The 12,604-nt window shown below is 46.0% G+C and overlaps 1 protein-coding gene across 3 annotated transcripts in view; it reads left to right on the top strand.

Annotated features, from left to right (window-relative positions):
* Nucleotides 1-12,604, top strand: part of RBM33 (RNA binding motif protein 33) — a 138,804-nt gene that overhangs the window by 62,755 nt on the left and 63,445 nt on the right. For all 3 annotated transcript variants that reach the window (XM_041753776.1, XM_041753775.1, XM_041753774.1), the window contains 2 exons: nucleotides 4,578-4,786; nucleotides 7,927-8,215. In XM_041753776.1, coding sequence (XP_041609710.1) covers nucleotides 4,578-4,786; nucleotides 7,927-8,215 — 498 coding nt within the window. The remainder of the gene's footprint in view (nucleotides 1-4,577; nucleotides 4,787-7,926; nucleotides 8,216-12,604) is intronic.

The raw sequence follows: 12,604 nt of genomic DNA, 5'->3' as shown, positions 1-12,604 counted from the left end.
TCCCAGGGTATTCACGTTAACAGTAGTGAGACAGTCTTACCATGTTATTTATTAGGCGTGATTTATGGAGAGATTGTTAGACTCTTGGCAGTCTCTACTTCTTAGCCCTTTGATTTCCTCCTCCTCTGCCTTTTGACCCAAAAGTTTCCTGGACTTTTCTCAACTTATGCTATAAAGTGGCCAGTTTATCTAAAGCAGGACAACCTAAGTTTCTATTTATTTATTTTTTAAATTTTTATTTATTTATGATAGTCACAGAGAGAGAGAGAGAGAGGCAGAGACACAGGCAGAGGGAGAAGCAGGCTCCATGCACCGGGAGCCCGACGTGGGATTCGATCCCAGGTCTCCAGGATCGCGCCCTGGGCCAAAGGCAGGCGCCAAACCGCTGCGCCACCCAGGGATCCCCAACCTAAGTTTCTAAGAAAGAGGATCTGAAGTTGGCCTTGGGTAAAAGGAGATGAAGCAAAAGTCTTAAAATAGGAGGATAAGCGAAAAACAAAAATGTGTCCTTTAGCAGGAGGACTTGGTAGCGTTACACACTGGAGCAGACATCTCAGGCTTGGGCTAGAGTAAGATGAACAAGGGCGAGGGGTGTTCCTGGCTGAGCCCTGGAGGGCAATGGGCAGCATCTTATTAGAGACGGCATAGGGTTGGGATGGGGATGGATCATCACTTTTCTACAGTTTTGTAGTGGCTATGGTGTTATATAAGTTGGGGAACTTCATGTATCACATCATAGTAACTGGGATAGCTACAGGTTCTTAGGATGTGAGATCACTTGTCAAACACCAAGGGCTGTTCCCTCTGTAGCCAGCTCCCTGTAGGCTAGTGTGGAGGTTGCCTTTCCCTGAACCTCAGTGCCTCTGCCTGCCTCCTGTCCTCAACCAGAGTTCTCTCTCTTTGCACTGTACCTGCCCCAGGCACTGATAGTATGTCTCGAGGTATCCATCCTGCTTGTGCTCATCATCTGTGTTATTTTCATTCCTGCATCTCAGGACCTTTGCCTCCTTTTGCTCTTTTCGTGGTCATTTGTACCTCCTGAGAGAAGAGGTTGGAAGGGTTAGTGGTAGGTAAGCAGGAGCCTTTAAATACAGAGGGAGGAAAAAAAATAGAGAGTCTGGAGTCCTTAGTGGCAGAGGGGCTGTAAGCATAAAGAGTTTGGACATTTGCCATTCTTTTAAACATTAAAAAATAAATGCATTTGTGCAAATTTGGCTGGGTAGTAGACCAAGTGAAAATGATGCTTAAATATATCTTTTTCTTTTCCATACATGTGACCCCTGACATAAGCAGGCTTAGTGTTTGAAACATGAGTTTTCTGGTAACTCAAGTTAGGCTTATTCCCAGTACAAAATGGATTTTTCTGTCCATTTACAGATTGGTTTCCTAAAACAGTACACTCTTATTAGCCTGATCCCACGTCCACCCAACACCCCCCCCTCCCCCGCACAGAAGGGTAATTTTACATATGAGAAAAAAATATATATATATATACATACATATATATATATATATACATACATATATATATATTTTAACTTTAAAAGATTTTATTTGTTTATTCGTGAGAGAGACAGAGAGAGGCAGAGACACAGGCTCTTCCCTTTGGGGAGCCTGATGTGGGACTCGATCCCAGGACCTGGGATCGCACCCTGAGCCAAAGGCAGATGCATGACCACTGAACCACCCAGGTGCCCCCAAATGAAAAAAATAATTGATGGAGAAAGAGAAACTGTACATTATTTGGTAAACTAGAAATCTGCACAAGTTTTACCCTCTAATTTATTTGTGTGTTACTGGTGATGAGAGATAGCAGTGTCAGGTCCTGTATAGAAATACTTATATTTATTTGACTGTATAAGGCTGTTTACTCTTTGTAATGGGATTAAAATGTCTTGCTGCCAGAATCCATACATTGTCTCATGATATGTTTTTTGACAAATGATGTCTTTTAACAATTTGAATACAAATAAAAGTTAACTTGTGATATCATTGATTAATATTGAGAACCTTCCACTCCTTAAAAAGAAGACTGAAATCATGATGCTCTGGCATCCCCCGTTCTTGACCCTTTGGCCTGTTTGCAGGCAGTGATTTCCCTTCAAAACTCAAAAGAATGTTGGGTCTCTCTCTCTCAGCCCTTCTTGCATTCAGATAGGGGACGCCATCATTAAATGGGGAGACCACAGATTCGTATATAGGACAGTCTGGCAGCTATAGACCCTAATACTGAGTCAGTGTGTATTTTGAATTCATATAGAATTTGGGGCTTTCAACCAGCATTCTGAGAACTAAGCCTTTCAGAAAATGTGACTTTTTCCTCAGTTTTCCTGAGTATGGTACAAAACCACATGCTTAGCAGATAGATTCATGAATTATGTACAAACGATGCCATGGGGTATAAGTGCTTGACTCTCTTGTGGATCCCAGCTGAGAAGGATTTCTAGAACATACATGTGTAAGGGAGTGATGTATTTTGAATCGAAATGTCAAAAGCCATCTCTATAAAGTAGGTGTCAGTGACTGGTTTTTCTAAGGTCTCAGCACAGAAGTTCTGAGCTGCCAGTTCTTTGGCCCTGGGAGGTAGACCTGAGATTCTCTTCGAGAGCAGTACTAGCAGTACACGAAAGACTACATTTCTGTTAGGCCTTTTTAATCCATTAACCTATGAGTAAGCATCTAGATTTCATGATATTCTAGATTTCATTGGCCCATGTAGTATGTTAAATTGTATTTTATTGCTTTAGCCTAAAGAACATTCTTATTATATCCACATAATGTTCTCTTGAAATAATATCCTTAGTTAGTTTTAAGACCAAGGATCTGTGGGAAGAATATATTCATCTAATAATAAACAGTTCAAGATTGATGGTGCCAGCAATAGGATATTGCCTTCAGTTCACATAATGGTCCTTGTATTACAGGTGTTTACAAATTACTTGATCCAAATTCTCTTGTAAAAAAAAACTTCAGACTATCATTTGTTATTTTTATTTTGCCATATAAGCTGTGTATTTCATAAATATTTATTCATTATGTATTAGTCCAACTAGTATAAAATCTTATGTATGCAAGTGTTTTTCTTAAGCACATTTTGGAAAAGGACAATGCGTTGTAAAACTTTGTTACGTTGAGCTATATCTCTTTACTTTAGAATATGGACATAGTTCAGAAAACACTTAAGAGGAAATTAACATTTCAGTTGAAGTTACAAATGTAATTTCCATCCTGTCATATTTTGGTGACCTTTTGTGACAGCTTGTCTCAATTGGAGGAAAGCATTTTTACTTGCTGATTAAAGATGTCATTTGAAACCATTTTATTACTGGGGATAGTGAAATTAATCTTGACATTTAGAACCACTAGAAAAATAATTGCTGATTCACCGCATAAAATGTGTATGTGAACCCATCATGTAGTCAAGATTAGAGTAAAAGTCTGTGCTTGTTAAGAGGAGATTAAATTTTCTTTTGAATGGGGTCTAGATTTATTTGAAGGGGAGGGGAATACCACAGAAACAATATCAAGAAAATGAAATGTGGCTGAGAAATTTTGGAAGAGTTTGGAGATGATTATGGAATCCAAGGTGTAGGAGATAAACTGGTAATGTTTAAAATTTGCCCTTCACAGTGGAAGAGAGTATATGAATGCCTCTCAGGATTCAGTGAAACCTTCAGGAGATATACACTTGCTAATATAAGATATCGCAGTTCAGGCCATATTTTAAAGTGAAGGAACCGTATATGAATAAGTCAGCTTTTCTCTTTTAGGAATTGAGAATAATATGCCAACTGAAGCTGCTTAGGGCTGGAATCCGTGTTTTTGTATCCTTAAAGCAGTGGTCAGAGAGGTGAGCAGCTACTGGGTCGTCCTATAAAAGCGTTTGCATTAATGAGATTTTTTCTTCTGCAACTTTGCTCTCATCTAACTTCCATTATCAGATTGCATGGGTGGAAGTCTTTTTTCAGAGTAAAGGTTTATTTTGTTGTTGTTTTGATAAATCTGAAATAATATTAAATGATTTTTCCATTGTATGAAATTGATTTGAGTGATTTCATTAATAGTTTCATTTACATCAGAATAAGCAGGAATTTGTTTTCTTTATTAATTTTGAGTCTGTGTGCCACTGCATATCCATGCTGCTGGTACTGGTCCCACTGAGGACATTGTGCTGGTGTGGGCCTGGAGAGCCTGCTCCTGGCCTGTGCCGCATGCTGTCAGGGAGAAAGTGACTGCAGCGGCTTGAGGGCAGTGGACTCCGGGCCCTGGCCCCCTCCTTTTAGCTTCCCTCTGCACATTTGTGTGGTCTCAATTGAAAATACTTTGAAATTTGCTGAGGCTCCTGTGTTCCCTACGTGGTTCATGGGAGGAGCGTGTCTTCATCCAGCAGGGGTCACAAACAGACCGGACGGCAAGGGTCGGCAGCTAGGCCCTGCTTGCTGCCACTAGTCATGTCCTGGGGGTGATGCATTTGTTGTTTCATGGTGTCCTTATCATGTGTGCTTTCCTTGTTTTCTCCCTGTGAATCTAGTTTAGGCTGTTTGAAATATCTAACATGTATACCTTTTTTCAAATAGAGCTTTCAGCAGAAGCCAAAGCTGCGTTGCTTGAATTTGAAGAGCGAGAACGACAGCATAAGCAGGGGCGCTATGGTTCGAGGCGGGGAGGAAGGAGAGGAGGCTCGGTAGTGTGTCGTGGAATGGGAGACCAGAGGAGAGACAGTGGCGAGCGTGCAAGAATGAAAGATCACAGACCTGCTCTGCTCCCGACACAGCCTCCTGGCGTGGTAATGTTTACTTTTCTTGCGTTAGTCCAAGGCTTTAGAAAAATGAAAATGTACCCTTGTGGCTTTCATATTTGGTGTGGATATCCTATTCTGAAATTAAAATCTTGTAGTAGGAATAATGGCTGAAGTGTCTTCATAACATAACTTCATCTATGGTCTTATAAATTCAGTCCTCCTGGTATTTGTGTAGTAAAAAGAAGAATTAGTATGCAGCTACTTATGGAGAAAGAAGTAACAGGCCAAGAAGCACGAGGAGGAGCCTGGCTTCTGTTCTCTCCCTACTTGTAGAGGGTTGTTGCTCCTGAGCATCCATGCTCAAAATGGTGCATACGTTTGTGTAGAACCTAGGCAGTATTGTTCACTTCATAAAAATAGTTTTCCCTTTGTACTGTTTGCGAGAGTTTTCTCCCTTAAGTGTAGCAGTTTCTCTTAGAGTAACTATCATATCCTATTCGTAATTGTACACTTGGAACTTCAGCTCAATTTGCGTTTTCTGCGCATTTCAAAGATGAGATATTGTAGAAGCAGAGAAAGGAAGTATAGTGATTTTTATGTTATTTTAATTAGCTTTAGCATGTCAAGTCACTTGTGACTTGTAAGTAAGGTGCCTTACTGTTGTAACATGGGAATTCCAATTTTGAAGTCCAGGAAGGGGAGAGAAGTCGGTGGCTTAATTAACAATGTAAAGAAGTTGATGATATTAATGATGCTGTTTGCTCATACAACTATTTTGTTTTGAAGCTTCTCAAACAGCAAAGGGGCTGGACCTTTAGTTCCTTCTTTCTTGTCCCTGTTCTGTACCTTCGCTCCCAGCCTCTGAATGCCATGTATTGAGCAGCCATGGCCTCCTTGGGGAGGAGGGAGCAACCACACACGGAGACCTGTTTGTGTGTAATCATAACTCTGATCCTGGAAAGGGAACTTTATATCCACAAGGAGAGGAGGCATGCCCCTCTGGCCTCCCTGGAGAGGCTGGGCTGAGAGGAGCTGTGAGCCTTTGAGTACTGTTAGCCAACTGGAAAACAGCCTGGGCCCCTGCCGGGTGTGTCCTGTCTCCAGAACTCTCATGACTGAGCTGGGCCCTGGAAGTAAGCCTGTGCTGAGACCTGCTCGGCCTGGTGGTGCTTTGCGCTGTAAGCTCTGTACTCACCTTTGCTAGTCATGGTCTTTTAAAATTTCACTTTCTTGGGAGGCCCGGAGCTGTTGGAGAGGAGCATAACCTCGCTCCCATCCATGTCTGTCCTCAGATCACAAATGCTCTGGATCCTGGTTGCTCTCCACCGCAGAGCTCTTCAGAGTTCTGGGAAGAATCTTCTTCCTTATGTCTTTGTATTAGAACATGTTCTAGGTCGGTCCCTTGCCGCCTGGCTGGCACTCCCTTCACCCCTTCTGAGGGTGCTCTCAGGATCGCTGCCTTCCCGGTCTGTCCGGTCGTCCCTGCTGTTCTTCCCTGATCCTCTCCTGCCTGGGGCTGGGCTGTGCTCTCCTTCTCTTCTTCAGCTGCTACCCTGGCAGCCCTCCTTTTGGTCAGAGCTCTCGCTGGGCGGCGTCACCTTCCTGCCACCCGCCCTCTCTGTGCAAGTGTGAGTCTCCAGCCCTGACCCTGCTGATTCTGTGCTTTCTTGCCGCCCTTTATGCCTCCACACGGGCACCTCACACCCCCGAACTCACCGGTTTACAGCACATGATTTCCTTAGAACGCCTTGGTGCTCTTGAGTGGGTGGCCCTGCCCCGTGTTCACTGTCTGTTAGGTCCATGTTTGGCTCTGGTGACCGTCTGTCAGTCAGGGTACTCTCTGAGGGTTCAGTGGTGAGTGAGACAAGACCCCATGAGTTATAATAGAGAACACACTGGATTCTGGGTGCACGGCTAGCGATGGATGGAGGCTAGTCCTGGAATCTTTGGAAGAGTCTTCCCCGAGACCAAGACCATATTCAGTTTGCTTTCAGAATTCCATGGGTTTCTCTGAAATGTCTCATTTCCTATTGCTCTTTGTCCAGGCCTGGCTGTTTCTTCCATTCGACTTTTGCCGCGGCCTGCGGAGGGCTGTGTCACTCCCTAGTAACTCCGTCCACCACATCACATCGCTGATTCCTCCTTATACACTCTGTGTGCTGTGGCGACAAGCCCTTCCCTCGGCACTGGCGTTCAGAGGCCTCCATCATCTGGCATTCTTGTGGGAAGGTGGAGTCAGTGGCGTGGCGCTCCCTCTGCTACTTAGTTGTGGCCAGTCTGAGTGGCCACTAGCAGGACTTGTGGAGTCACCTTGGGTGGATTCCACTTGCAGCTCTTTTGCCGACCAACTGCTTGATTTGTAAAAGGACAGTGACGAGGACCCCCCTGCAGCACACTGTCTGGAGGAGGCCCGTTCTTCCTGCTCTGACCTTTCCACAGGGGCTTAGGATGTGGGGTCAGCTCAGCCCTCAGCAGCCACATCCTTCCCCTCAGGACTGTGTGACATACCCCCCACCCCCCCACCCCTGACTGCATCAGTTGTCTGTTTTCCCATCCTTGCCTCTGCCCGTCTTCTCTTTCCATGGCTGTGGCCACACTGCTCTCCTGCTTCCCCCAGCAGGTGTGTCTCTGTGCCTGCTGCTTGCAGGCTGTTCCTTTCTTTTCCCTGTGTGACACATCTCTGCCTCCTCGTCTCTCCCACCCTCTTGGGGGAGTGAGGCTTTTTCTCATTCTCCATCCTCCTCTGAGGCCTCATTTCTGGCAGGCCACTTATGCACAGCCCCATCTTTCTTCCCGGCTTTCTGGAGGAGGCGGGGAGGAGGAGCAAGACTGGCTAGCAGGAGGTGAGGGCAGCTTGGGCTCTGGCTATAGCACAGTGCTTGGCTCGCTCTGGGCAGGTTTATTGCCTGAACCGAAATGTTTTCTTTTGGAATCCATGCAAGTGATTTTAAGGCTACCATTTTTTCCTCTTTGCCCTGAGATTGATCCACATCGTGAGGCAGCGGCCCTCACCGGGACAGGCAGTGCAGCTTTTTTGCTGTTTATGCAGGTGTCACTGAACTTACTTCTCCACTATTGCTCTTACTGTAACTAGTGTAAATCTGTAAGGCGTTAGCCTTCTTGTACTCTTCTTGCAAATGTTGATTTCTGTGAATTTTTCTCTCTTTTTTTTGGGTGGTTTTTAGACACACTCTCCAAGATTAATTCCTCCTCCGCAGCCTCAGCCACCACCTCCGCCGCCGCCACCACCTCCGCAGCAGCAGCCTATCAGAAGTCTGTTCCAGCAGCAGCAACTGCAGCCTCTGCTCCCCCTGCAGCACCCGCACCACGCCTCCCCTCCTCAGGGAGTGCACATGCCCCCTCAGATAGAGGCCCCGAGGGTGATGATGACCCCTCCCCCCGTGACCCCACAGCAGCCCAAGAACATACACATAAACCCCCACTTCAAAGGGGCAGTGGTGACGCCCGTCCAAGGTACGTGTCTCTTTTGCTATGATAAAGTCACATGGTACCGTGGCCAGGTTCTCATGAGCAAGTTTGTAAGAACGACTTGACTTCTTTGGTTCCTTCCCCCACCAACTCCCTAATACATGCCAGCTTGATGGGCCAAACTTGATGTGGTGGAAAGTACTGAGCAAATTTTAAATTTCAAGGGCAGTGGAGGACATTGTGGAAATGCCTGAGTTTGTATTCTTCCTAAATAGCCTAGTGAGAATGTTTGCACAGTGAGTGTTCCACTCAGTATGCTCTGGTTAAGTGAATAACCTCTAATGTTATTACAGACCCATGTTATTGAGGCTAGGATACTACTTTTGAGCAGTGGATATGGAGTGTGTCTTCATGAATTTGTTCAGTACACATTGATGGAGATACTATATCTCTGGCATTTGAGATATATCACTGAAAAAAAAAATAAAGCTTTCTGCAGTGGTGATCTTGCTTTCTAGCCAACAAAGATGGGCAGTGGGCCAGAACCATCACAGTAAGAACGTGTGCAGCGTGCTAGTGGACAGAGAATAGAGCAAGGGCCCAGGGTTGGCTGTGGCTGTAACTAGAGCCACAGGGGTAGGCTTCATTGCAGAGGTCAGAGTTGAAAGAGGTCAGGGAGCCAGTGATGCTCGTGTTTCAGGGGAGAATATTCCAGGCGAGGGATCAGCAAGAAGAGAGGATGGAACCATGCCTTGAGTGTTCCAGAAGCCAAAAAGAGATGATATGGCACAAGTGGAATGATGAAAGCAGAGAAGAACTGTGGGACCTGAGTCACGTGAGACCTCAAACCAGTCTAAGAGCTGTGGGTTTTACTCTGAGCACAATGGGCTGTGACTGGAGAGCAGGGGAATGACCTGATTTAGTTTCTCTCTTGAAAGGGTCATTCTTGCTCCCCTGTTGGGAGTGAGCTGTATGGTGGTAAGGGTGGAAGCCGGTGTTCGGCAGGGGGAAGACTACACTAATGCGGGTAACACAGGGTGGTGGCTCAGATTGGGGTGATGGCAGTGATGGTGGAAAGCCGTCAGATGCTGGATACAGTTAAGAACAGAGCCAGCAGGATTTGAGAATGGACTTGATGGGTGTGTGGAAGGGAGGAGGCAAAAATGATGCCAAGGGGGTCTTGAAGGATGGACTTGCCACCACTTGTGATGAGGGAGAGAAGGTTCTGAGGGGGGGAAGGCCTGAAGTTGTGTTCTGGATGTGCTACATTTTAGATGTTAACTAGATCTGTGGGTGGAGGTGTCCACTATACAATTAGTAAGAGTTGGGTGGTTGGCACATAGGCAAGTCTAGAGCCTGCACCCAGTGAAAAGCCCAGGGGAAGGATGTTGAAGTGTGGCTTGGAACCTGCGGCTCCCCGACAGGACAGGCAGGGACCCTGTAGGGCGTAGGAAGGAGGAAGCTGAAAGAGTTGTGGGGGACAAGCAGCAGAGGAATGTGGCCTCTGCTGACAGGGCTGCGTAGTGGACTTGCAGGGGTCTTGGGGATTTTGACAGGGTGGTTGTGGTATCACGGTGAAGATGCCTGCCTCAGGCAGACTGGACAGAGATTAGGGGCATGGAAGTGAGAGGGCATTGCAGCATTGCACTGACCGTCTCTGAAGATGTTTTGCTAAAACAGAAGTTGGATGGTAATTGGTAGGAGGAAATGGGCTTGAGAGAAAGTTTCTTATTTTCAGATGGGAAAACCAGTATCCAGTTGAGAAGGAAAGAAATCATGGATGCAGGCAAGGGGGAACTTGTCCTCACTGGGACCCGGCACCCATTGGCCTGGCTGCAGGCATGGCAGTGGGGGAGGACAGTGGAGTGGAGGGGTCTTGTTGCTCTCTCCTGGTGTAGGTTGAAAGGAGATAAGAGCTGGGAAGTGGAGGGGAGAGAAGGCATGGAGTCTTCCCCTAGGGGAGTAGAGGAGTGGATGTGCTGGCGGGGGATGGTGGGCAGTGTTGAAACTCACTTGAGCTTTGTGGTGGTGACCTTAGCATCAGACCACAGCTTGGTTGTGTGGCACAGACACAGTGTTGGGTTTGCCGGAGTCCAGGTGTTGACCAGGCAGTAGAGGGTGGCATTGTTTGTATGGGCGAAAAGAAGGTGGGAGACTTCTGGGAGAGAGTGAGGTGGTGAGGTCGAAGGTAGTGGTAAGAATGGGGCTGCATAGAGATTGCAGAAAGGTGGGTCATTGATGATGACCAGGTCTTGGATGCGGCTGCAGAGGGATGGAGGACAGTAGTCAGGGACCCAAGAGGCTGGGGACAGGAAGCATTGTTTCTGCCAAGACTAAAGACCACTAGAGACCATGATGAGACAGGAGCCGAACTCTGGGACTTGAGAGCCGCGGTTGGTCCAGCAGACAGAAGCAGAGGGTAGGCATGACACATTTGATGATGTGAGAGCCAAAGCTGAGGTCTGAAACAGCACTGACAGCTCCATTTTGGGGAGCGTTCGGGTTTCCCTTTGAGCAAGAAGGGGGTGGCTGATGCTGGACTCTGCTAACACTGAACTTGGAATCCTAAAGTTCCAGAAGTTGAGGAGAAGTCCGAGATCGAACTTGAAGTGTGGGAGGAGGCCAGTGGCCCGGAAGCATTATGAAATCATGCTGTGACCTTGGAGCCACGTCTGTGATGGTGACAGTGGCAGGCTGACCTTGGGCATGGGATGTGTGCTACTATGGGAGACTGCTGCTGTTTTACACATCTGGGAAGTAGAGTAGAGTGGGTCCTTAACCCCCTGACTGAGCCCCCGCCTGGCCCCACCTTATACTGGAATCTCTTGGAATCACCCTCTGCCAGGGCTCTGTGCTCCCAAGGGAAGCTGTACGGCTGCTGCATGTAACTGCTGTTGTCCCTGTGACTGTGTCTCCTGCAGCCACTGTGGGATGAACAGACCACCACACACATGTGTGAGCAGGGAGGACAACCCAGCCCTTTCCACAGTGATTCCCAAGACAGGCAACTGCAGTCTGAGTAATTTGTCAGAATAATTTTACTGCAATCAGTGTCTGTTATTGTATATATCCTCATAAACATTGAATGGAAAACTGACAGTTGGTAAGGTGCACAGATTTTCTTTGGCCTAATAAAAACAAATAGTATTAGAAGTATGGAGTGAGAAAGCTCTGGGGAAACCCCAGGATGTAGTCCGGACATGAAAATGGTGTGCCATACCAAGGAGTCAGCAACCTGACAGAATGCAGTCCTTCTACCTCAAAGCTCATCATTCAGTAAATATGAGATCAGCTTTCTGACCGTAGTTTTTATACTCTTAGAACCAGCTAAATGATTTTTCCACGTGAAGCCAGGTGGCTCAGCGGTTTATTGCAGCCTTGAGCCCAGAGCGGGATCCTGGAGACCCGGGATCAAGTCCCACGTGGGGCTCCCTGCATGGAGCCTGCTTCTCCCTCTGCCTATGTCTCTGCCTGTCTCTCTCTCCCTGTGTCTCTCATGAATAAATGAATAAAATTTTTAAAAAAGTAGTATCAGAGATAAATACCATACACACACACACTTTATCAGAGACACTTTAATATTTTGCTTCAGATAAATTGATGAGCGCCCCACCCCCCAGTGCCTTTTAGGAGGCTTACAGAATTGGAGGCTGGATCCCATTCTTTGTGAAGTCTCTCAAATTAACCTCTTCTCATTTTGAAATTGGCTCAGTGGATTAGGCTGGTGTGCGTGCTGGTGTGCTCTCTCGCTCTCTGGCTCCAACTTCTGCCATTGTATATTTTATCATAAATTTCTTTTAGCCACAGTTTGTGTCTGAGCCATTGTGACTATATACACTGTCACCTTATTTTTTATTTTTTCACACTATCTCTTTAAATTGGACCTTTGGAAGTCTGACCCTCACTATAAGGTTTGATATATAGAGTACCACTATTTTTTTTTAAATTAATTTTTATTGGTGTTCAATTTACCAACATACAGAACAACACCTAGTGCTCATCCCATCAAGTGTCCACCTCAGTGCCCGTCACCCATTCCCCTCCAACACCCGCCCTCCTCCCCTTCCACCACCCCTAGTTCGTTTCCCCGAGTTAGGAGTCTTTATGTTCTGTCTCCCTTCCTGATATTTCCCAACATTTCTTTTCCCTTCCTTTATAGTCCCTTTCACTATTATTCATTAGAGTACCACTATTAAAGAAAATTTGTATTAGCATTCTGTTTTTAAAGTAATTTTGACCTTCAACTTGTATCGTTTTCGTATTTCTCATTTACCAGACATTTCTTAAATTAAACATATGGTACGTGATAGCATTATTATTATGTATTTTCTCTGTATCCTCACTTGGTTGGTTATTCTCTATGCCTGTCTGTGTCCTAATCTCTTAAAAGGACACCAGTCATACTGGATCAGGGCCCACTCATGTGACCCCATT

Source organism: Vulpes lagopus, chromosome 4, assembly GCF_018345385.1.
Source record: "Vulpes lagopus strain Blue_001 chromosome 4, ASM1834538v1, whole genome shotgun sequence".
NCBI classification, from domain to species: domain Eukaryota; kingdom Metazoa; phylum Chordata; class Mammalia; order Carnivora; family Canidae; genus Vulpes; species Vulpes lagopus.
Note: the sequence above shows the minus strand (reverse complement) of the source record. Positions and strands in the feature narration are given on the sequence as shown.